The 26,260-nt window shown below is 39.4% G+C and overlaps 1 protein-coding gene across 2 annotated transcripts in view; it reads left to right on the top strand.

The window, feature by feature from the left end:
• Positions 1–26,260, top strand: part of thsd7aa (thrombospondin, type I, domain containing 7Aa) — a 139,350-nt gene that overhangs the window by 65,757 nt on the left and 47,333 nt on the right. For both annotated transcript variants that reach the window (XM_088090555.1, XM_088090554.1), the window contains exons 3-7: positions 27–275; positions 4,668–4,849; positions 11,840–11,995; positions 15,390–15,593; positions 24,370–24,564. In XM_088090555.1, coding sequence (XP_087946681.1) covers positions 27–275; positions 4,668–4,849; positions 11,840–11,995; positions 15,390–15,593; positions 24,370–24,564 — 986 coding nt within the window. The remainder of the gene's footprint in view (positions 1–26; positions 276–4,667; positions 4,850–11,839; positions 11,996–15,389; positions 15,594–24,369; positions 24,565–26,260) is intronic.

Genomic DNA, 26,260 nt, shown 5'->3' with positions numbered 1-26,260 from the left:
GTATCATCTTGTCTTTTCATCTCCAGCCTGTGCTCCCAGGAGTCGTTGCCGGTGACTTTCCAGGCCTGCGTCATGACCAAAGACTGCGATGTGACTGAATGGTCTGAATGGTCAGTTTGCTCTAAGGAGTGCTACGACCCCAATGGGCCCAAGGGGGAGCGCACTCGTACCAGAAAAGTGAGCCAGTTCCCAATCAACGGAGGAGCAGATTGTCCAGAGCTGGAGGAGAAGGAGCCCTGCAGCCCCCAGGGAGACGGAGTGCCACCCTGCATTGTGTAAGTACTGGACAAAGATAGAAGTGCAATTGTTGATAAGTTGAGTAGATGTACAGTTTTTCATGTGTAAATCATCTGCGATTAATAAAGTGACTGAGTTATGTGAAACAAAACATTATCTCAGGCAGAAATACCTAGAAGTATTCAGGTTGGATGTCGGCTATACCTAATACATTTTGCGCTTTTTGGGGGGTTGATGTTGTTAGCCATGTCAAATAAGATGTTTTTGAGACCCTGATGTAAATTAGCTATATGGGGTTGACTCAGTTATCAATCTTACCCATAACTGGAGTACATATTGACCCTCTGTGTGTTTTCATCCAGACTCAAATGTCTCAGCAACTATTTAAAGCAAGGCTGTCAAATGATTAATTTTTAAAATCACCATAAATCACATAATTTCAATAGTTAATCCTGATTAATTGCATTTTTAATCCCATGTTTTCAATTCCATTATTCTGCGTTACAAAACAGTTATGAAGTCTATATTTACAAGGAAAAGCAGTTCTCACCAGGTTGTCTTGTCTTCAGATCAATGGACGCATTAAAAGCCCACCTTTCACATTAGGTGTCATAATTAGGTCAAAATTTAAATTTGTCCAATACCTTTGTTTATGACCAAATTCCCTCCAAAACTACACTGACCAATCAGCCTCAGCTATACTTTATGTTTAGTGCACATTCGCAAATGTTGACAAGCTAAATTAAGATGGTTAATATATTGAATATTACCTTCTAAACATCACCTTATAGCATTGTTATTGGGGCCATTTTTGTGCAGTTGTGTTTGCTCAAAGCACTGTCATGCCTAAACACAGAGGCACAGAGCTGCATGCATGACTGTAGACTCTTAATCTTATTTTTTTCACCTGTCTGTCTTGAAGCAGTAGAATAAGGCTGTTCTGTCATATTACTTTACACCACAGAGCTTAGCTTTCAGTGGTGGGGCTAATAATAGACTGGGCATCCAACAAAAATTGGTGCTTTATCAGAAGACACCGGCAGTAACATTAACAAGTAACCGGAACTGTAATAAGCTGTATCATAGCAAATGTGTTTCCCTAAATTATGTTAAGAGTGCAGGGTGAGGCAATAACAAACCCATTACTGCCAGGGTCTGCAGGTTTAATAATCCCAGACAGAGTGAGGGTGGATGACGTGGGTGGGGTTAGAGGAAGGGTGTTGTTGGGGAAGGGTGTGTGAGGAGATGCGGTGGAAATGGCTTGTGTCTGGCTCAGTGCCAGCAGGAATAAGTAAATAGAGCATCTGAGAGGAAACTGCTCTGCTGAGTTATTTTTTTTCTCTCGCTCCACCTTGCTGTCTCATCTTGACACCCCCATCCTGCTCTCCCCAGGAGGGACTGTCAATTACCTTTTAGGTTCCTCAAAGTCAAGTTTATTAGCCATGAAAAAAAAGGTTAAAACTAGGTGGTCATACCCAGTGGTATGATGTTAGATTTCTGTATGTTCTGGTGCTGATAGGGCCATATTTTGTGGCTATTATTGGAACTACGTTTTTTCTCCTCCATTTAATATTTTTCCTTACATCAGTCTCTTTGTATGTTTCATAGACCATCTTTAAGACACAGTGGTAATGTTTAGTTTTCAGATTTCAACACTGGAAAGAATACAATTTTAGATCACACATTTTTTTCTCACTTTGTTGTTTTGCATAGTGTTGGGTAATTTAATGCATTGCCCATAATCACACACATCAGACATGACATGCAGGCAGCAGTCAGGATAGCTGGGATATGCCATATGTGTCTGTGGGCGTAAGCACGGGGAATGACATGGCATGCTGGTAAGTGGATTTATACAGACAGCAAAAGGAGTGGGCATTTTGATGGCTGTCATCAGCTGCTGATGAAAGGTGATCTTTGGTTTTTCAAGTTGATGACGGTTCACCCTTCAAACCCTGAAAAAATTGGTTTGATTTCATTTTTTAAAAAAAAAAAAAAACATGAGGAAAAAGGCAATGAGCAACTTGACAATAAATGTCAAATTTAGAAAACTATTATTATTTAAAAAGCTATATTTATCATAATTATATATTTAAAATTGTTTTACAGAATGTTAAAAATCTGAGGCCTTTTTCAGGTAATATCTGTATTTTTTTAGTTTGTTTGTTCATTTGTTTTAATGTCCTTTTTTTTAAATTTTCAATTTCCAGGTAATTTTCTTGCACTTTTTTCTAATTTCTTGCCAACTTCTGGGTCATTTCTTCTTTAGTTGCTCATTACCTTCCTCCCAAAAAAGAAATCAAGCCAATTTCCCCAGGTCTCAAAGGGTTTAACAATGGTGGCTTGGGCATATGGTAAATTGTATTCACCAAGGCTGCCAAAAATAAAAATAATAAATTGAGTAAGAGAAAAAAAACTGTGTGTAGTGCATGAGTTTCAGTGTGATTAACAATATTTCTGAGGGTTTTCTTTCTCCTGGAGCATAATTTGATAAAGCATTTTTGTCCAACGTCCATTGACTCACATTGCCTTTTGTTTGATGTACAGCAGGAGGAGAGGCAGCAGCTCTGTCCATGGTGCTGAAAAACTGCTCTGTCTGAGTGTCCCCATCTGGGCAACTTAAAGCCCCAAGATGCAATGCTTTCCCAGGGGCCTCATTGTTGTGCAGCAGTGCAGAGGCAACTGAGGGGCAGAGAGACCTTGCTCATGAATATGGAGCCTTTTATTGGCGACCTCAAATGAATTCCATTATCAGCCGAGATGGAGGCAGGGTTTACGTTCTCTGACCTCAGGGTGGAAACCACAATACATTATTGCTGAAGCAGACTGCTGCCAATTCACTAACCAGACACAAACCCATCCATGCTGCAATTAACAAACTCCTTTCAGCTGAAAAAATGGAGTCTTAGAGATATGTCAGTGGGAAGTCTTGGTGACATTACAAATCCTGAGGCGTTTTGTAAACAGAGATCTAAGGTCAATAACATAAAAAGTCTTTCTAACATGCTCGCCACCCAGACTCAGCCAGGCACAACTGATGCTGTTCATTGCCTGCAAAAAGCCATACACGCTCTTGAGTGTGCCTCGAAGCAATTTAAAACATTTGGTTGAACCACAATATCTGCTCTGCAAATGATATTTTAAGGATCTGATATTTGATCAGATTTTTGTATTGTGTAGTTCAGCAAGATAATCTTCACACTTTTATGGCTTTTGAAGCATATATGCAATCGCCAGAAGTTAAAAGCAAACAATAGGTGGTTAATGAAGTACACTACAGCTGCAGGACGTTCTGTAGTCTCATTTAACCACTTGTTAGCAGCTGCCTTTTTTAAGACGTAGCTTCAGAATTCACAGATGGGGTTTTTACTGACATACTATATATATTGTAGAACAAAACGTAAACGTTTATAAAGCTTGTGATGACCACAGACCACATTTCAGGGAACTAAAACCTCATTCAAAAAAGATCTGGTAATTTTGAGATGAGGGAACTGGCAGTGCTAAAATGCAAAGTCATTTCCAGGTTTTAGGGCTCATTCTTGCACAACTCTATTCGAGTAAGAGAAAATGATGAAATGAAAGGCAACAGCCATCCAGGATGCAGAAAGTAAAAAAAGAATACAACATTTGCAAACTTGCTAATTTTTTCGTCATTTGTTATATAGTTATATTTGCATTATTTAAATTGTTTATTTGTTTCGATTTTGATCAGCTCTTGTTCTTGTTTTTAATCAATATAATAAATTCAAATGATGCTAACTACTACTACTAATAGTAGTTAGTAACTAATAATAATAATTTTGGGGGTGGGGGGCCCGAGGGGAAGCTTACCCAGGGTGCCGAATGTGCTAGGTCTGGCATTGGACAAAAGTTATCAGTAAAATTATGTTAAAGAAGAAAGTTAAAACAAGAAATGTCAAAAATGTCAAAAGTTTGGAATATTTCATTATATTGTCATAAAGGTTTGCATTTGATTCTAACAGGACCATACTACATTTAATGTACCAGTTTCATTTATTGTTTTGTGGTGGTTAAGCCAAACACGTGATATTTCGTGTGTGTACTTTGTCTTGTTTGCTTTCTGAAAAAATGTAAAATGAAACCATTGATTTTTTAAACTTAATCTATGGGCTGTAACAGGAAATGAAACTTAATATCCAGTGACCTTTGATCTGACTGCTCCAGCTTTATGGGTACATCTGGTCAATATGAATTGTGTTTTGAACCAGACCGACAGACCACGCTGATAGTTTGTATGTCAGCAGCTTAACAACAACCAACTCCTTTTCCCCGCTTCTGCTTTTTGAAAGCTGATACTAATGACAGCATTTGTTGTTTCAATCAATTCAGTTATTTTTTAAGGAAAGACAACAAAAGGCTGACAAACTCACCAGACTAACTCTTCCAATGTCCACCTCTGTCCTCAGCTACAGCTGGAGGACCACAGAGTGGACAGAGTGCAGGGTGGATGTGCTGCTCAGCCAACAGGACCGTCGGCGTGGAAACCAGACAGGGTTGTGTGGAGGTGGGATTCAGACCCGTGAGGTCTACTGTGTCCAGACCAGCACTGACACCCCGCCAAACCTCAGCTCGCTCAGGAGCAAAGAAGGTGATTTTCTCAGCATGCTGTCGTCTTGTATTGCTATATTTGATCTTCTGTATACAGTTTTAGCCATTCACCATTCACCGCAGGAGTTTGCTTACTTTATTTATTTACCTTGTTTGATAATATCGTCTCTATTTATTGATTTATCTTATCTCTGTTGAAAGTGAAACAAAAAGTAAAGGAAAATGAAAATGAAAGATAAAAATGGCTTAGACAAACAAGTCTCAAGCCAATGGTTTTATTTTCTTCTGCATCTGACTAAAAACTTGGTGGGTGCTGGAGTCTGCCAAGGGTGTCTCTTGTCACTCGATGTGTTTGTGACAGACTCTCTTGGCTCAGCCAAACAGTGGAGAACATCCAGTTTGGTGACCTTGAGATTGCATCTCTGCTTTTGGAAAAAAAAAGTACTAATAGAACATAGTGATACCAAAATATAGAGATTTGTATGCATTTCACATAGATGTCTATTTGTATTAAATGTAACACTATGGGACTGCTCTGCCTTCTTTTTGCCAGAGAAAACATTCCCCAAATGGTGCAGCTCTGGCTCTGAATTAACGCCATCTGGGTGTATTTTCTTTGGTCATTAGGTCACTATGATTGACTACCACAGGCACACTGCTTTATCTTTCCCTATAGGAATATTGTATAAATAAATTGTAGCACCCGTGTAATTTGGACACTATACTGTTAACTGTTAATAAACACGGGCATACTACTAGTTTTTAAGGGAATTTTTATAGGCACATTACACACATTATTTGGAAGTGTTATGAAGTGAAGTAGTGTTGTGTTTGCTGTTTTGAATCTGAGTGGCAACAGTGAGGAAACTGTGGTGGAAAAAGCCAGCTGATTATAGATGATATATCCACTTCAGAATATTGGATACCAGTTTCTAATAAGGGTTTGTTTACAAAAGGTTTGTAAGTAAGCATATTTTAGTTGCAGTAGTCAGGTTTCAACCTTAAGAGGGCAGTCACTGTGCATATTTCTAACAAATATGTAGAATTTTAATCATTTGCACTCAAATGTCATTTCATTTTAACTATAAAAAGTGGTTATGTTTTTTTTTTTTGTAATGTTGCAGTATGTAACATTAAATTAAAACATTACATTTCACACGGGTCAGAAACTGCAGTCCCCTGGATAAAAGTCCAGTTTTGATTGACCTATTTACCTCGCTCTCACCCTCGTGCTATACAACATCAGTTGCTCTCAGCATCCAGTATCACTGCGGATTGGTTTACTTTTGACTTACTTGAAAGCTTGGTGCATCTCATAAAGACCTCACAGGGTTTCTTGGTGTCCGAGGGGCATAAATTGTTTGTATTTGATGACCTTGGACAGGAAACAAGTTGGAATTTGATTTGCTTTCCTACAATATCTTCTTTTGACAGCTAAGGTATGAATACTGCGCTTGTGATTCTGATTAGGCTGCTAAAACACTTGGATAAGGTCAGGGAGAGGTCCAGGGCCTGTTTAAATATTGAAAAAGGCTTAAAGTGAGACTGGAGGTGCCTTATTTTTAAATAATAAACCAAAACCACAATCTTTCCCAGCCTTAACCCAAGTGTTTAGAGGCCTTATCCTGACTTGACATCTGTAACACTTCCTGGACTTGAAAAAAATCATGCCAGGAAATGTAATCTGGGAAAAATGTCTTATGATATGAGTGTATGAATAACAGTAGACAGGGCTGAAAAATTACTGCAAACAAAGACCAATACAAAGAACACTGGCAGCATCATTTTATCAATGTGATTGTTTAAATTGGATATGAAAACATCTGCATTTCTTTATATAGTGGAACACTTTGCAAATAGTCCTTATCTTAATTCCAGTCCCACTACTGTACTGTAAATGAATAGTAATCATTATATGAAACAGCATTCATACAGCCTATCCAGTGCCGCTTATCCGCTCAAATAACAAACAAACAACATCAAGAAAGAATAGGAGCAATATCTTGGTGACACAAAGCAAAGTGGGCTTATGGAGTAAATTATAGCCTTTTTAATAGCAAGTGTTTTGACAGAGGCTGGTTTAAAAACAGCTTCAAATTACATCTGTGAGGGCTGAGTGGCACACAAAAGTTGTTTATGAGCTTTTGAATCATCTGTTTGGGCTTGCATTTCACACAAACACGCACACACCAAAATCGTGTCATCTGTTCCGGCTCTGCGCACAGTCACTGATATCCTCCCCCCTGCTTTACCAGAAATGTGTGAACCAGAGTGGAGAATTAAAGAGGTTTTCCCCTCATATTAAATCTGGGACTGAGCTATATGAATATATTAATGTGCATGCAAAAGCACACGGAGAGGATCGCAGATGAAATGTGAGCTTTTGCATAAATTGGTGGCATTACTGAGCATACGGAGGGCTGGAAGTGGCCTGGTAGCACGCCCATGCTTATCCAGCACTGACACAATAAAGTCTCAGTCCATCTGGCCGGAGAGGCCGAACTGGCGTCTGCTGCTAGAAATTATTTAGATCAGATGCTCACAACCAATCACGCGCTTTCATCCTTCAGTGTCAAGAGTCCACATTGCCAATTTTGTTAACAGTGGTGAGTCGTAGTTTCCACTGTCCCCCTTTATTGTCAGAATAAGACAGAAAATAGCGACTGCACCTTCAGCCAAGACACCCTGTCTGCATGTTAGCACAGTAATTGTTAAGGAAAGTGTTTTTGGGCGGAAGAGAGGGACAGTAATGAAGGCACAATGACAGCTGAAAAGCATCTAGATTTGGCTCGGATGGTGGCAGAAGAAGAAAAGCGAGAAAAAGAATGGATGTGATAAATGAAGTGAATAAATGATCCTCCTCCTTCTTTTCACCTGTCCTTGATCCCAGACAGGTTTTGTTCTGTCATGTCTTGTATAATTTTAGCTACCCCCTAATGTGATGTGCATGAGAGACTTCACCTATCCTCCTTATTCATTTGCACATTTTCTCAATACTTCCTTTTGGCTTTTTTCATGCTGGCAACATGTAATTCCAACACTACAGTCTAGTGATGGTGCTACTGATTCATCTGATTGATTTTGTTTTAAAAAAAAATGTCAGTTAAGTGGCTAGAGGAAATTAAGTGCCTGGTCAGCTGACAATCTCTGTTTTGCAAACATTTTTCACACTAGCATGTAGCCTAAGCAGCAGGTACAGTAGGAGCATGCATCAGAGAAGGCTTAAAAAAAGGGGAAAACATTCAATTCTATCTTTTCAACCTGAAGGCAAAAAAGAACTGCAATGAAAAATGTTCATTAATTTCCATTTTCATATAAGACTGTGTTTATGGAGCAAAGACTGTATAAAATAAGGGCTGTAGTGACATCACCCATTGGTTTTTGTACTGCAGTTTTAAAGCCTCGAGTTTGGCTGTCGCCATCCTGGATTTTTGGAGTGCCATTAGTATGGCATGAGTGCTTCTGGCCTCTAGCTTGGTTAGGGTGGTGCATTTACAGCCATATTACATATACTGATAATACTGATGCTAATATTTGCAAGCAAAAAACAGACTTAAAACCACTGAACATGGACAAGAGGTTGGAGCTGTGGAGGAGCGAGGGATGGACCTGACTCAGACCGTAGGAACACCTTGCAGACAGCCTGTCACTCAAGTGGCCAGGCCCTTTAATATGTGTAACTTTAAGCCTCAAGTAAATGTAATTGGGCGAGTTATATCAAAATTTCTCCCCTTTACAGTTGTTATGTATGTTAAAATTAGCTATAGAGACAGAAACCTTTTTCTGAACAAGTTTATTTCTGGTGTAAAGTTGTACATCTTAACATGGAGATCTATTAGGATCAATTGACTCCCTTAGAGCCAGCCTCAAGTGGCCATTAGAGGAACTGCAATTATTGTCACCTCAACATTCACTTCATTTTTCAGCCCCAAAGGTTGCCAATAATTATTGATATTGTTTCCCTGCTTTAAAGGAACAGTTCACCCCAAAATCAAAAATGCTTATGTTTTCCCCTATAACTTTTGTGGTAGATTGTTTTGGCGTGAGTTACAAGTGTTGGAGGTATCGGCTGTAGAGATGTCTGGCTTCTCTCGAACATACTGGAACTTATGGAAGTTGATATGCGGTGCTGAAGTGCCAAAAAAAAGACCATTTTTAAAAAACTCAACAGCAACCTCTTTTTTACAACAATCAAATACTTCAAATTTCATGATGCAATTAGATGATTTTGCCAAGAGTTGGAGTGAGCAGATACATCCTAAGCCACCTTTACTGAAACTGCTCTTATCATGACCACCGGATCATTTGCTAGTTCTCGTGTCAGCATGCAGTGGATGATTTCAGTGTCATGAGCCAAACGGCTGTGTGAGGGGAATCTGTATCCCAATTAAAGCTGATGTAATCTTATCATTTGCTTTCAAGGATGATGAGCAAATCCCATAGTGACTGAGATAGGACACTCTGGCAGTAATATCTGTATTCAGACATCATCCCCATTGCGATTACTGGGAAATGCTACCATCCCAGAGCATTGCTTACTCACAGTTGTAAAGTGAAGGATTTACTTGGTCCTGAAATTGTGTCACGCATGCAAAGATTACTTGTGACAGGATCACTGTTTATAACAATGCTACATTCTCAAATTGAGTGTTTTTTGATTATCATAAGCAGCTTTTATCCTCCCTTGGCACACATTTCATTGCCAGTTTCTCATTTTCTCTTGAAGATAACAGTCTGAATGTAACTGAGTGGGAGTGTTAGTTGTTTCCGCTGTTTTTTCTGTATTGGCTTGGATCAATGCGAAACCCAATTTGGGAGCAAACTGTAACATGCTGTATAACAGCTGTGCCACTGTGACGCCATGAATCCTCGGCTGGAGAGGAACTGGGAGTTGTGTTATTAATGGCAGGTGGCACGTGGCAGCGGAGGTTCCTAATTTGGCGGCTGGAGGCACAGCACAGGGAAGACTAGACCATCTGGCACAGAGATACCTGGGCAAGGTCAGACTGTGTGGAGATTTCCATTAATCAGCCTTTGTTATGGTTGTGAAGAGCTGCTCAGAGTGGACAAGGAGTGAGGGAAACAAAAAAGCTATTGTTCTCCCAAATTCTGAATGAACCATGTGGATGAAAAGCTTTAATAAGAAATGGGATGTGTGACTGTTTGGTTGGCCTGACAACACTTGGACATGGTGGAATTATCATCAACAGGTCATTAGGATGTTGTAATAAATGGTATATTTGCTAATCTGATTTGGGATTTGATATCAGGGTTCCAGTGGATCAGTCCTGACAATATGATATCTCAGTTAATATAGAGTCTTACACAGCTAATTATGAAGACCATTGCAAAGTGCTAGTTGTTCAGGTTCAGTGGAGGCATATCCAAACACATAGTTCATTTTGAAGCATTTGGTTATAGTGGAATATTCACAAGAGTGTGGTAATTAATCACTGCCTTCTCAGCCAGTTACATTACAGTCCTTTTACCTCTTACACAGTTGTGTCAGTCAAAGTGGGATGTGAGAGAAATGATTCATGAAATGGAGGGCAGGGGGCAGAAAGTGTAAAAATAATAATGTCGTGAAGTTCAGAATGGTAATAAGAGAACATGTGACAACACGGGTCTGTAGCCAGGGGTGGATGGCTTTTAAAATCGAATCTGTTTCCAAGTTTTGATTTTGCAGTCCTGTTACTTTTATTTCCAATCCCTTGCCACCACAAACTCTTTACTTTTGAAACCATTACAATACCAAGCAATTTGTTCCAATTTAAAGCACTACAAGATCTGAATACAAAAGGCAGTTATTTTAATACAAATTTTGTTGATGCCTCTAAATGGATTTAGAATTAGAATTTATAGTCTAGTGTAGGTGGCTTTTATAACTGAAATTTGGTTTAATTAATAGGGGAAGCTTGCCTGGGGCACCAAATTAGCTTTGTCCGGCACAGCAGGTCCCACTGGATTTCCAAAATGATGCCCCCCGTCTGATAACATCAGTCCCATATATCAGCCAATTTGAGATTTTATTGTTCTCTGCATGAAAACATGTGTTCAACAACTGTTAACATAAAATGCACATCAAACTATTTACAACTATGTTGAAGTATTAGAAAATAATTTGATACTGTCGTTGATGGAAAAAAAACCTAATCACATCACAACATTTGACATATCACCTGTTCTTGCGTCAGGTGTGTACTCAAGGGCATGCCACATGCACGCATACTTAAGCGACACTATTAAAGGACGCACCTTTGGCCAAGTGGAGGCAATTTGCATGTAAATTAGGCTCAGTCCTGTTGTGGCACAGCGAGAATGATTCATCAGCTTGACGACCTTGCGGAGAGTCACCTACAGCTGTTTGGAGCTGAGGTCCACAGAGAATCAGGCCAAATTGAAGACTGGCCTGCTGTGCTGTGGGAAAATTTTTAAAAGAGCTTTGTTGTTTCAAAGTTGTCTGGTTTTGGAAGATTTGGGGTTTGGGGGGTGGGTGCTGTGAATGAAAGAGGAGGGTGTTTGCAATTTTTGGCTTTGATTTTTAGCTGAAAGGATTTGTTTCTGGGTGATGTGGGATTCTGAAGGCAGGGGTATTGGAGACCTAAAAGACCAACTTTTGCCTTTTTTCTCTTTTAATGTTTTTATGTCTTTGTGGTTTGTTCTGTTAAACTATACAGATTTCACATAACTTTGAAGACTGGAGTTGAGATGCTGTTGTCCCTGCAGTATTTGTGGCCTTCTGTACAGCTTTGAAACTGAATGGAAGATCCTGATGTATAAGTTAGAAACTTTGGCAGCTGGTATTGCAGAGGGAAACTCTTCTACTTACTTATCTGAGCAACCTGATTTTGCTCCGAGTGTGGTTCTTCTGTCAAACAGTGTTTGAACAATTATCAGTGACAAGAACTACGGAATGTGTTTCAGGCATCTTTAAATTGTAGCTTTTAGTGTTTAATGTCCCTATTTTTTCTGGTCTTTCTCATAACATCATTCCTAAAGTGTCCAATAACTCTTGTGTTTGTCTCCATAGCATTGCGGCCAATGGACAGTGATCTATGTCTGGGTATCCCCCCGAACACCACCCAGCTCTGCCATATCAGCTGTCCTGTTGAGTGTGAGGTGTCTTCGTGGAGTGCCTGGGGACCCTGCACCTATGAAAACTGCCAGGACCAGGCAGCCAAGAAAGGTAAGAAGTCACTGACTTTTTGGATATAAAATGTCATCACTTTGTTTATATCCTATTATACATGTGTTTGAAACTGTTATAATAAGCACATGGATTCTTGAGTTACAGCCAAAATTATGTTTTGTGAAGTCACAGTGGCCATGACCTTTGACCATCAAATCCAAATAGGTCCATCCTTCAGTCCAAGTTGGACGTTTTTGTGCTAAATTTGAGTAAATTCTGATTAGTTCAATGTTGATTCTAAGACATTTATGCCAAATTTGAGGGGAGAAAAAAACCCTCAAGATAATCTTGAGATGTTGCATTCATACAAAAATGAGACACATGAGGTAACCTTGACCTTTGACCTATGACCCCCAAATTTAATCAGTTCATCCTTGAGTCCAAGTGGTCATTTGTGCTAAATTTGAAGAAATTCCCTCAAGTCATTATTAAGATGTTGCATTCAAGGGAATGAGACAGACGGATGGACGGGCGGACAATCCAAAAACATAATGCCTGTGGCAGTGGCATAAAAATAAAAGCACTGTTGACCAATCAGAGCAGACTGGGCTTTTTCGAGAGTGGAGGTCAAAGAGATAGGCTCTGAAACGGAGCACTTCAGACAGAGGGTGAGTACAGGAATCCAGCACAGCCAGTAAGAGGAAAATAATGTTTTTGAACATTAAAGCAGGCAATCATGTTCTAGTAGAAAAACCCCAAATACAAGTCTGAACCTGAAAATGACTATAATATTGGACCATTAAATTTAGTATTGGTAGTCAAACTCCTGGCCTTGTGACAGCACCAGAGGAGGGTATGAGTCTGGAGTGGGAGCCAAAGCGCCATCATCTTCCCCGCCTATTTGTCGACTGTTGTAGCAGGTCCATGAGCGGGTTGATGCGGCCGCTGCTTCAGACCTTAATTATCCCCCGAACAGCGGCGTCCGCCATGACTAATGCATGTTGACTCTGCTTTAATGAAGCGCCTCAAATGAAAGGGACGGCTGGAAATTCTTCTCCATGCATCTTAATGATGGATCCGCTCCCACTTGCTCATTTTCTCACTACTCTACTTCTGCTCTTGCTGTCGTGTACTGTACATAATGGAAGATGAACACACACACACACACACACACACACACACACACACACACACACACACACACACACACACACACCAAAGTGTGTGTGTACCCTGGCTCTCATTATCCAGAAAGATGTGGACTCAAAATGAGTCCTCCTGGCTTCAAATCTTTTTATCCTGCTGACATGGAACATGGGAATCAAGTGGCTAAGATTATAGTGTGTTAGTTTACTCAGTGTTGGTTTGTACTGTATGATCCAGTGTACGAAGGGAAATGCACATCTTCTTCGTATTTGACTAAGGCCTAATTTTGACTTCCCCCAACTGGGATTTACAATGCATTCATTTATTTTAATTTGAACGCCAGGCAGGTACTGTCTCAACATATCTTCATACAATATTTGGTATGATATTTAATGAATTAGCGCCCCACAAATGACATTATGTACTTATTATAGAGTTAAGTTACTTAAGTTATTTAGGTTTGGTTTAGGAAAAGAAACATGGTGACAATTAACCTTAAAATAACTCAAAATTCACTTGGTTTCACACGGTCCCAAAGACTGGTCTCCTGGGGGAAAATTCTGTGTTTTGTGACCCTCCACCACCCCAGCCTCCCTTTTTAAGTGGATTACTTCCTTCTTTACTCCTGTCTACATACTGATCATGTGATCACAGTCTTCTTCACTTGACAACTGCTTTCCTGAAAATGATGCAATGCATTGTGCTAAGGCTAGAGTGACTGAGAGCCTTACTGCATTATATTCCATTATGTTTTTATATTTTGAATTGTTACCTGGTTCCTGAATAGCGTGTTTTCCTTTTAAATAAATGTTACTTAAAACTGTTCCATCAAAAGTAGATGCAGAAAAAATTATCAGAATACAGCAAATTAAATGTTTGAGGTCAAAATTTTCCTGGGTGAGGATGACCCCCACACTTGATATGCTTTCCCCCAATTCTGATGCAACACCCATTTCCTTGATTACAATGATAGAGATGGGTGGTTCTTACTTGAGGTAACCACGTTTTACTGAGAATGAATATTACAGACAGCAGCATTCAGAAACAATCTAAGCTAGCTAATAGTTTCATCTTGTATTTTGGCTAACTAATCCAATCAATGTTAGTTTGTAACAGTTCACTAAATTAAATTTCATTTAAGATGAGATCAGACAAGATCAAACTTTATTGATCTCAGGAGGGGAATTAAGCACTGCAGCATGTATCAGAAATGTATAAATAAGTAGATAAATATGTGAAACGGTTGTTGAAAAACTCCTCCGCCTCATGACACTGTTAATGATGTAAGACAGAAATGATGGCTCTTACAATTTGAAAATGATCTTTGAAGCTTCAGTTTAAATCTAAAAACAATAACAGGACTCTTGCTTTGGTATAAAATCTCTTTTTATGTATATCTTGTCCATCTCCTTTTCTTGAGAATCAGTGGACAGCCTTGGTATCCTCAGCTGATGTCTCACGCATGATAGGTCATCACATATGATAGTTTCCATGTATCTGTGTCTTCAGTCAAAATGAAGCCTCTAGCTCTGATAGCAGCTATCTGTGCTGTGCTGCTCCCTTGCAGCCATGCCATTCATAATACACCCTGCAGATAGCAAGTGACTGATGCCTGATAGAATTGAATTCCCTGCACCCCAAGCCTTATTACACCCCCCCAGATAAAACCTCCATCAAAGGGCCCAGACACATGGCGGTACATGTTCTGCCAACCTGTCTTATTAAATAAAGGTTTTTGAGGGGAAAAGAGAGACAAAAATGAAATTGAAAAAGGGGAGATCCTGCCGTCTTCACCTGAGTCCTGCAGGCACTCCAGGACTCTGCTGCCTTATCGGGCTGGAGCAGGAGTGTGGATTAGGGAGGTTGGTTGACCTTGGTTGAGCTGGAGTTAACATCCCCCCTTCCCAGGACCCGGGTCACGGAATCCCATGCCCTTGAGCAGAGGACACGACACACATGAGAACAAACCCCAGCTGAATTAATGGATTCCTGCATGCATTAGTCACTTTGGATAAAAGCCACTGTAATGAGAGGAGAATGAAAACATTCATTATGTGAAGTTCTTCTTGAAATCTCCGTCAACTTCTGGCTTAATGGACTGTCATGTTAAATACAATATTACGGTTATCATCAAAGGCACACTGTGGCTGAGGAGTGAAGTTAATGTTCTTTTGGTTGCACATTAGATTCTGTCAAATTGCAGCAAGTTTTTTCCTCAGTAGATCACAGAGGGAGGGATGTGGTTAATTAGCGTGGGGCTGGTTTGTGTTCATTTACTTCATTAGGTCCCTGTTGTTCCCCGCAGGCTTCAAACTGAGGAAGAGGAAGATCGTCAATGAGCCGACGGGCGGGACAGGAAACTGCCCCCACCTGGTGGAGGCAATACCATGTGAAGACCCCAGCTGCTACGACTGGCTGGTGGTTAAACTGGAGGAGTGCATCCCTGATAATGAGAAAGAGTGTGGACCAGGGACCCAGATCCCACAAGTGCAGTGTGTCAACAGTGATGGTGAGTAGTCACAAAGGTTGTCACGATACTAGAATTTCTAATTCAATACCAAAACCCACAAAAATATAGGATACTCAATACCACACATTTTTGGTTTTCTGTAGATGAACCCTTTATTTTATTAGTTCATTCAAAGCAACCCGTACAGCCAGCAAATAGGGCAATATATACTGAGACAATATAAATGTGTCAAATAATTGTCATACAGAGTAGAGTCACTGGTTATTCTTATTTAAAGAACCCAGTCAAGGTGGTTCAGGCATCTGATCAGAATGCTTTCTGGGCTCCTGGCTTTGGAGGTTTTCTGGGCACATTTAACTGGGAATAGACCCAGGAGCTTTGAAGATGATATAGGCTTGGAAACACCTCAGGATGCCCCAGGGAAAGTTGGAAAACAATGCTGGGGAAAAGGATGTATGGACTATCTTGTATAGCCGGCTTCCATTAAGGTCTCACCCTGGATAAACAACAGAAAAAGGATGGATGGATTGGGCAAAGTCTCTGCAGGTTTCCAGAATTCTGATTATATTACACAAGCTAACCCTGCACATTAACACTGATTTATATTGGCACGTAGACTATGTGCCTATGGAAGCGGCCTGCACTGTTGTAAGCACTCATGCTTGTGCTGTGGTGGGTCTGCCTTGCTCTGCAATTACACCTCCAAAATGCTTGTTGGTGTTGGGGCTTCTATGCCACCGTATTGAGTCTCTGTAAATTGCAGTTTGATTGATTCTTAGGCACCATGTAACTTATCTGGTAGAGCAGGCATCCCATGTACAAAGGCTTTGTCCTTGCCACAGCAGTTGCAGGTTCGATTCCAACTTCAGCCCTTTGCTGCATGTCATCTCTTCTTTCTCACCCTTTCACTTTACCCATCAATAAAAACAAAAGTCCCAAAAAAATCATAAAAAGGTTTTGATCAAGCTAACACCCCTAAAACAATAAACAAACATTAAACAAATGTACAGAATTCGGCTCCTTTATAACTCACATGGTTTACCAACAAAACAATGGCCTCTGGCTGGACGTGCTACCTGACAAATACAACATGCTAAAGTTATTAGCATGAACTTATGTTATACATCTATGTCATTTTACAATGCATGAATTAGCTTCGCAGCTTGCAGACATTTTTCTACTCATATGAAGCTGGGAACAAAAGTATCATTCCACAAAGGTAACATTACAAAATCCATCTCCATCAAAACTAACCTCAGAGGTTTACAGATAAAACAACTGTTCAGACTAGGTCCGTTTTCCTTATACACAACATGCTAACGCTGTTAGCCTATAACATTTCCCATTGCATAGATTGGCCTAGCTCTTAGCTGACTTTTCCTCTGCTCTGCTCTTCTTTTTAAAGTCACTTGAAAAACAACAGCAGTCGATCCTGTTCAATGAAACTAAGAAGGAAGGACATCGCATCATATTTTCCTTGATCTTGTTGTAGAATTATGTTACCAATCCTTAAACACAGATGTTAGTTAAAGAAAACTGTAAAAGACATCTGTAGGAGAGCGCTTTTAAGTTATAGGCTGTGATGTTTGGCACAGTAAATGTACCAGCACTGATGAGGAGGCTCTGTTGAACCCATGAGCTAATTACCAGATAACTGCAGATGTTTTCTGCTTTATTTGGAGGTTATGTTCAATGTGTCACAGGTCATTCAAAGCTCTGATCGCTGCAGAGCCGCTTGGCCTCTCTTTGAACTACCACACTATGGGTCCTATAGCCTTGGCTCCCTGCCCAACATTGTAATTGCCGTATATGTTGTAGGCAGATATTCCTCTATTGTTTGTGCTATTCTAAGCAATTTCATTGTGCTCCTGTGTGTGTGTGTGTGTGTGTGTGTGTGTGTGTGTGTGTGTGTGTGTGTGTGTGTGTGTGTGTGTGCGTGTGTGTGTGTGTGTGTGTGTGTGTGTGTGTTTGTAGCTGCCCTCCCCTGGGTTCCAGCACAGGCGACTGGCCAAAACTGTGCTGGAAGAGAATGTGAGGCACCAGGCAAACAGTGCTGGCACTGCCTTAGGGAGCTCACTCTCTCTCACACACATACACACTTTCACACACACACACACACACACACACACACACACACACACACACACACACACACACACACACTGACCTGAGGACTATGCACTTGCTTTCTTGTTCATATACCTCAACATACCACGGACCTAGCAGGCAGATTAATACATTATGTTCTTTCTAGACAAAAGCATCAGTTACACAGTTTAGCATTTAACAGACAGGTACTCATTGCACATGTTGCTGTTTTCCTGTGTGGCACAGAAAGCAGATGCCTTCGCTTGTCTTTCCAAGCCATGCTACTCACAGTGTTGCTGAAGCTACATTTTACATAATAATAAATCATTTGTTCATTCTCAAGTTTAAGACAACAGATCTACCATAAGCAAATGCATCTGTATCTACCAGCCTTTACACTGCATTATACATCAAGTGCCAGTGGGTCCAATTAAAAGTGAAATCTGCTGGACTTTTGTACTTACTACATGAATGGAGCTCAAACTTCCAGAGCTTCTGCTCACAGCAGTGAGAGGAATGAAGCCACTGTAAAATAACTTAACACACATATCTTGTCTTCGGGGATAACCTGTTCTCATTCCCAAGTCTTCAAATGCAGACGCTTCATCATCCCCAGAAAACAACTGGGATTGTGCTAAATACATTTCTTGGTCTTTGATTGCTGTTTATTTTTGTTAATCAAATTCAAATTCGTCTAAATCAAAGAGATGCTAAAGCTCAACTTCCGTCACTGTCACGTATTCTCAGAGGAGGTCTGAGGAAAATCAACAAACATAAATACATAAACTGTAGGAGCCAGAACTCCTCAAGATTTAATTAAAAAAATAAGTTTAAAAAAAAAAAAAAAGTGTGATGTAAGATTTAGATAATGTAGTCACAAATAGTGTACAATAACAATAAAAATAAAATATATATTTTTTAAAAACCTAGGTACAATTTTATAAGCTGGTACAATGCCAAGCAGCTACAGATGAGTGGATGACTTAGCAATCACTTTTGACCTAAATATTGCCATCCAATCTTTCTAGTCCTTTTTTTCCCCTTTTTAAAAAAATAAAAATTATCTGTGTATATGCATATTTGTCTGTGGCGGGTGGAGGGGGGGTTGCAATTATGGGTAAATTCCTGAACTATAACAGTAGCTGCTAATGAGGGCTCAGGGGAGAACGAGAAATAGAGAGAGAAAGAGAGAAAGTTGGGGTTGTTCATCAGATTCCATATTATACTCATAATCAAGGTCCCCATTCACTGGCTGCAGCGCTCCGTGTTGTTGCAGAAGCAGTGATTACCATCTTCCTCATCCCAAACTGACTTGTTCTCGGCAACTCATTATTTTCATTCTCTTTCTCCTGAAAAATTAAAGGAAAATTGTCCTTGAAAGATCATTTATTATGAAGCAGTGGGACATATGAACACCGCTGAGACCTTTATGATAGTTTTCAATTTCTTAAGGTTCAGATCTACAGTAGGTCTGCAGCGAAGCATGGCAGACATGTGAAACATGCTGTTTAACATGCTGCTGGAGTTTTTCCTCTGGCGTTTTAATCAGTTAAGAAACAAAGACGCAGCTGAATGTTAAGACTGCAACAGTTGTAGCTGGGCTCAGTTCTAGGTGGCAAAAAGGTGGACATTTTTGTGAAAATGGACTCATATATTACATACAAGAGCAAAGTATTGATTTGTTATTATATAACTTAATAATATTGAAAATCCAAATTCAACTTTTGGTAGCCTACTAGTATAATAAAATTGATTGCTTTTCACTCCACTAGTTTTCAGTTTATTGCTTCCATAAAAATAATATTGTGACTTAAGTATTATGATAATGTCTGTACCATGGGGCCACTGGTGATTCCCACCGCTAGATTGTGGTGGAATATTTTTTCTGATAAACATTTGTTTTTAAGAATCATAATGATTAAGAAGCCAGCGATGTGGAGAACATCAAATATCCTTATATTATTTTTTTTTATTATATATATATATATATATATTATATTATTATATATTTTTTTTTTTTTTTTTACTTTTAATTAGAAAATGCCTACCCTATCAGAGGCCAGATTTAACCTTAAGTTAATTATCACTGTTTTACCAGACTGTACAGCCAATTCATAGACCGTGTTACAGACACTAAAAGAGGTATTTGAAGTATTAGTGATCATAAAAAACCTAGCCACAGCTGTAGCTAAGACCATAGCTGTAATTACAGCGACAGGGATGCCAGAGACCCTCTACTAACCACACCTAAAGGAGCAATCAACTGTAACCCCGTGTAGAGAACTACACAAAAAACTACTACAGAACAGAAAATTTACTGCAAGACACATACTTGTTTTTGTGAGAAAAAGAATAACAGAGAGAAAAAGAAGACAAAAAGAAGTATACCATTTATTTTCTATTAGAATCAGTATAGACTGTGGTGTCAACACATTCTTAGATGAAGAAGAAATCCGACAGTATCACTTATCCTTTAGCCATCCCCGACATATTCATCATATCATCACTCCATCTTTTAGCCCTTCCTCTATTCCTTGGGGCACTCTTTATCATCTGGATCCTTTTAAATGACTGGTGAATACATCCGGGTAAGTAGTGTCAGCCATAAAAATACCCCAAGGTGACCTCATCTTCATCTTTCTTTATTTCTTCCTCTCCTTGCCTTTTCAGAAAGGCACTCAGCTAAAGAGGTGCAGGCTTCCTTTCATGGAACCCTGTTGAATCAAACTTATTGGTAAATTAGATTAGCACAGCCTGCTCAACACAGTCAGCTTGGATTTAGTCTGCCTTTCTTCCCCATTACGTCTGACTGTGTGAGAGGCAATCTCCCCCGGATGTGGCAGAATTGAATAGAGGAGATGTCAGCCTCCGTCTGGTACATTTCCATCAACAGAGGTTCAGACAGCGGTTTGACTTGTCTGATGTGTGTAATGTTAGAAAGAAAATTGTCCCTTTGATCGCTTCAATTGCTTGCTGAGCTCAGGGTGAACTGATATCGCTTCAGCTTCTCAGATCTGTGAGTTTAACAGAATGATTTTGAACACCGTGTGGAACAGGAGAGAAGGAAGGTGCTTTCTCTGAAAGTCTTCCTCCATGCTATGCTTACAAGGCTTCTTTGAATATGACTTTCATTTACACTGAAAATCTTTCGTTTACCAAAAAGTGAAACATTTTTTGTTACTCCCTCTGGGAGGTATAATTCAGCATTTTGCTGGAATGCATCTTACCTTCTTATGTCAAACTGAGGCATATTATGCGGTTGCCTATAGGAAACCCAACCTCCATCCTAAATGACAAGAAAAGGTAATTTTGACATTGCCATTCATAAAATAAGCCATATGGACTTTTTCTGATCTGGCACCTCTGTCAAACTGTGGCAAAGTCATGCATTCTCTTGTCTTAGCATTAGTGAAAATGTAAAGTTTGTCATCAGTTGGTGAGGACAAACAAAGAGCATAAAGTGTAAAGGGAAATTTCATGGCAATCTCTTTAGTAGTTTTGATAGAAGTATATTGTGTACAGCTGGAATATTTTTTGCTTGATGGTGAAGTTAGAAGTCTTAGGTGTTAGTCATTGTTTTGCAAGTCACAAGTAACTCCTACATTTTGAGTCCATAATGCACTTTTCCTCAAAAGTAATGACACCAAAATATCATGACTGCTTTTTAAAATTTGAATTGGTTTCAAACATGTTTGTCAAAAAAAAATGTAGCAGTTAAGCAATTGGTAGCTAAGCATTAGTTCATTGACTATGTTAATAATAACCTCAACTTTCCGTGCTTTGAGCAACTTCAAATATTGAACGATTTTGGAAATTGTTGTTCCTCTGCGTGTTATTTTCAACCAGCACATTATGCATGCTGCAAATATTATTATTGTTGTATGATTGCAGTTTTTATATGTAAACAAAATCAGATTTCGTATTATTTTTTCTAAAAGGCGCTCAGTAATGTAATGTTGGTTTTTCTTGGTTCTCTGCAGCAACTTGATTGGATGCTGTTGGATTGGTTGAAATTAAGTGGATCTGGGGAATTAAGTGTCAACCTGCTGAGGTGGAATAATGTTAATGCAAGATGATTCAGGGCATGATAGGAAGGGAACTGAATCGTGGCACACTTATGTAATTACATACCTTATCATTTTTTGGGGAAGATACCAAATATTTTCTAGTCAAAAGGCTCAAGTTCAGGTGTATTCATGAGTAATTAGAGTTTAAGGCCACATCCACACGGAGACAGAACCAATCTATTACTTTTCCGTTTTAAAAAAAAATTCCATAAACACAGAATCATCTCAAGAAATGTGTGTGTCCACACAAAACCACTGAAAACGTTGTAGTATATATGCCAGGCCTGTAAGTAGCACTGTAACGCTGCCACAGAAATACACCAAAAACAGGGAATAAGATACGGAGCGTGCGCATAAAACTCGTGTGATGTAAGCAAACACAGGAAGAAGAAGATGGCGGAGAATACGAATCGAGCTAGAAAGGAGACATTTGTATGAAAGCCATATCACGGTCAGTAGCTTCAGCAGCACAAACACAACATTGTAATCCGCCATGATTGTTGTTGTTGTTGTTGGCGGGGTTAGCGCATGTTGGTTAAGGTTGTGCAGAGTCAGATATACTCTGAACTTGAAGATAAAACAACAACATGTATCGTATGTATTGTTAACAGTCTCACCTTTCTGACTACATTATGGTGTGTTTTTGATTACCAAGAACTACAGTTGAACCCATGCAGTGCTGCAGTAACAAAAGACATCATGATAGCCATCAGTTTCATACAGACACTGTAATGATTTCCTTCAGCATCAATCACATGGAAGTCAAGGCTCCATCTGCCCCCCCTCACCAAAGCACCCCTGCCCCACCCCCATAGCCATGTGGCATCCCTCAGAGTTTCTCTTCACTGGCCTCTTATTGATCTCTTGTTGTCTCCTTCTGATGAAAATGGATCTGTTTTTCCCTGGGGTCCTAGACGTGTCATTCGACTCACTGGTCGCCATTCTCTCAGCACTTCACAATGAGATTTTCACAGATATGGTCCTTCAGCCACAGGATGGGCTGGGGTTGAATGGGATAAGAGTGAGGACAGCCTGCAGACCTAGATCAATATTGGCCACGTCAGCATCTCAGCACCTACACCCCCAAATCCTTGAAAGGACCTCAAACATAAATCAGACGTCCTTTTTCCTTACGTCATTTAGGAGTATTTGTTTGAAGAACGTAATGTTCCTGCAATCCATGCTTATCCGTCAGTGTTTCAGCAATAGATCTGTGCATTTTCGCTTGTAAGGCTCCATAAGGAAATTAGTTTTTTCATGACAGTAATGTTTCCAGCGTTGCTATCATCATAATAAAAAACTTGGATAAAAAAATCCACAAAACTAGCAAAATACATTGCATCTGATTTTTTAATTCCGAGGATGATTAAATACTTTCACACAAAAAATCACTAGGTCAAAAATTGACCCAGTTTGAAATGTTTTAGCTTTTTAAACATTTATTTGCCTTTATATTTTCAAACATTGATTTTCTCCACTCAAAACACATCTGATTTAGTGAACTGTGTCAGAGTGAAGTATGTTTAAGATTTAATGTCAAGTTAAGTGATATTATGAATTTAACATTTGACAATTATTCATAAGGATCAAGGCTATTTACAGCATTTTGATTGAAGAAATGCATACACATATGGGCCAGACTGACTCGATGTAGTCAGAGGTTGCTCCAATTTAGACCACAGACTATATTTAGTAAGTTAAGACAAAATACCACAACATTTGATCTGATTGGTTTGAAGTCTTGAAATCTAATGAGGAAATGCTTTTGGCAAGTGTTTAACACTACAACTCTGAACAGTTTTGATCACATGAAAAAATCACACTTTTATTTGAAAATGTCTTCAGATTTGTGCTTTAAAGAGTCCAGAGACCCCTTCCACCAAATGAAACAAGCAGGTTAAGCTCGTATGGATTTTAACATGTTTGTGTGTGTGTGTGTGTGTGTGTCCAACTTCAGTCACAGCAACATAGAAAAACAGTGCTGTGGACCCTCTTTTCCAATAAGGGTTCATGATATATAGTATTGTTTTACTGTCAGTTGACTCTGTGGAAGATACATTACCCAACACACTCTGCTCAGACACATTGATTTTGAGATGAATCTGCTCAAGGTCCATGGCAAAGTCACTGGTCTTAATCTGTGCACCCTCATGTTCGTTTCACTCTTGTAAACCTTAGTGTTGACTGATAAAGACATGGACATTTTAATTTTATATTATAAGCTAATCTTTCATGATTTTCATCTTGTCTTTGAGGTTTTTTTTTCTGTTTTGGGGGAAAAACACAACTAGAATTTCATGTCTCAATTGCAGTTTAAGAATGTTTTTTAAAATAATTTCTGAATATTGAATGAATATCTTATTCAGCTTATTTGAATTTCTCAAGTTGATGACTACTCTGATGAATTGTTATCAATACTGGGTTTCCTTTTTGAGCCTCTAAGTGACCATTTTTGGTGTTTACCAAGAAAATAACAATCCAGACTGCTCACTTGTAGTGCTGCTGGAAAATAACACAATTTGGCAAAACAATTTGGCAAGCTCTGTTGTGTTTCTTATTAAAAGATTTTAATGGTTTGATATACAGTATATGATCATCTTTTACCCTTTTTTGTCTTCTGTTACATTGCTAACACCCAGAATCTGCTCGTGTCCATCCAGGTGAATATGTGGAGAGGCAGCTCTGCCGTGACGCCATCCTGCCCATGCCGGCCATCTGTGAAGTGCCTTGCCCAAAGGACTGTGCTCTGAGCCCCTGGACCCAGTGGTCTCTGTGCTCCCACACCTGCTCTGGAAAAAATACAGAAGGCAAGCAGACCAGAGCTCGCTCCATCCTCGCCTATAACGCAGGAGAAGGTAAGAACTTCTATGTCCTGCAACACAAGGTCAAAGCTAGTAGAGTTTTTGCAAATATATGGGACTCACATGGACATTTCAATCAATTAGAAATCCCAACCCTAACCGTAACACCAACCCAGCTATCCAGAAAGATCAGTAGTCTGTTTGCCCTGACAAACCTATGTTGAACTAGAACCACAGTGATGCTGGTAGTAGAGTGAAAGAAAGTCTTAAAGGTGAAGTGTGTAAGATTAAGGGGCATTTGGTTACGTCTAGCAGTGAATGGCAGATTGCAAGCCAGCTTAAACTTCTCCTGGCTGTAATTCCTTCAATGCTTGTTGTTAAGGATGTTTTTAACAGGAGCTGACTTATCCCCAGAGACCCCTTCCTCTCCAAAACAAATAGACCAATTAAAACTGCTAAAAACACTGAATGAAACAGTTTCACTTTACAAATCATGTATGTCCATCGCAGGCCGCTCACCTCTTGATGTGTGCTCACCTTATTTCTAATACAGATGTGCAGGAGGTTTTTACCGGAGACAAATTATCAGCAGAGATTTCCTCCTTTCCAGAACAAACAGAACTGGTGATTTAAACTGGAAAAAAAACACTGAACGAATCAGTTTCACTTACAAATAATGTATTTTAGATGTAGTTTAGCGCCTTGCTATGGGTCATTTGTCCAAGATGTGTGGTCAGCTTCTTTTTCCAGTAACTTACGATCCAGATATCAAAAGGTTTTAACCAAAAGCCAAATTATCCTCAGAGGTCTCTTCCTCTCCAAAACAAACAGACCAGATGATTTAAACAGCTTGAAACACTGAATAAAGTAGTTTCATGTTACACATTAGTGTAAGTCCAGCACTGCTCATTGCACTTGGGCTTCTTACTGCGGATGCCAACACAAAAATGCAAATGGCCATATCTACATCCTACACCCCCCATCTACAGTGTTTGGTTTGTTCATTCTGGGCTACTGTAGAAATATGGCGATACAACATAGCAATCTCCTTAAATGAAGACCTGCTCCCTATTTAGATATAAACAGCTTATACAAAGGTAAGTAGAACACAGCAGTTCTTATTTTCAGATGATTTTGCACTAAAGAAAACATATTTATTACATTATATTACATTTCTGCCAATATGTCCCCCTAAATCTTACACACTGGTCCTTTAAAACTAATTTTCACTGCATATCTCATTTCCTTCTCATCTTCATTTACCACAATACCAGGACAGAAATGTCAAAGTGAAAGGAATTGTTCTGTGTGCTCCTCTACAGCAACTGCAAAGGTTGTGGCGTGGGTTACTGTGATGCAGGGTAAGAAGTGACTGGAAGGATAGCAAGCCAGCTTAACTGTTGGGAGCTTAAAGCCTAATGTTTATCATCATATTGTCAAACTTTATTGTATAATTATTCTCTTTCCTTTTTTAAAAAAAACGGATGTTGTCTTTGCTTCTGTTCAAGGTCCCTCCCTGCTGTCATTGGTCAATCCAATCTTCGGTACATACATATTTGATGTTTTTAGATGACAGCAAGCGATTTTTGCTGATGTAGTCATATGTTTAACTAGAGGCGTATAGAAATGTGTCTACCTTGATGTAATATCTTCCTACTGATGTGCTGGCCCAGCAGGATCCCTGTGCTTTTAGAATAGAAATAAAGCTCTTACGCTCTAGTAGTAGAATTGAGTATTCCTTAGCATTAAG

This window comes from Plectropomus leopardus, chromosome 17 (genome assembly GCF_026936395.1).
Source record: "Plectropomus leopardus strain MGB_pleo_1.0 chromosome 17, ASM2693639v1, whole genome shotgun sequence".
In the NCBI taxonomy this organism is placed as follows: domain Eukaryota; kingdom Metazoa; phylum Chordata; class Actinopteri; order Perciformes; family Serranidae; genus Plectropomus; species Plectropomus leopardus.
This window is presented reverse-complemented; position numbering and strand designations above follow the sequence as displayed.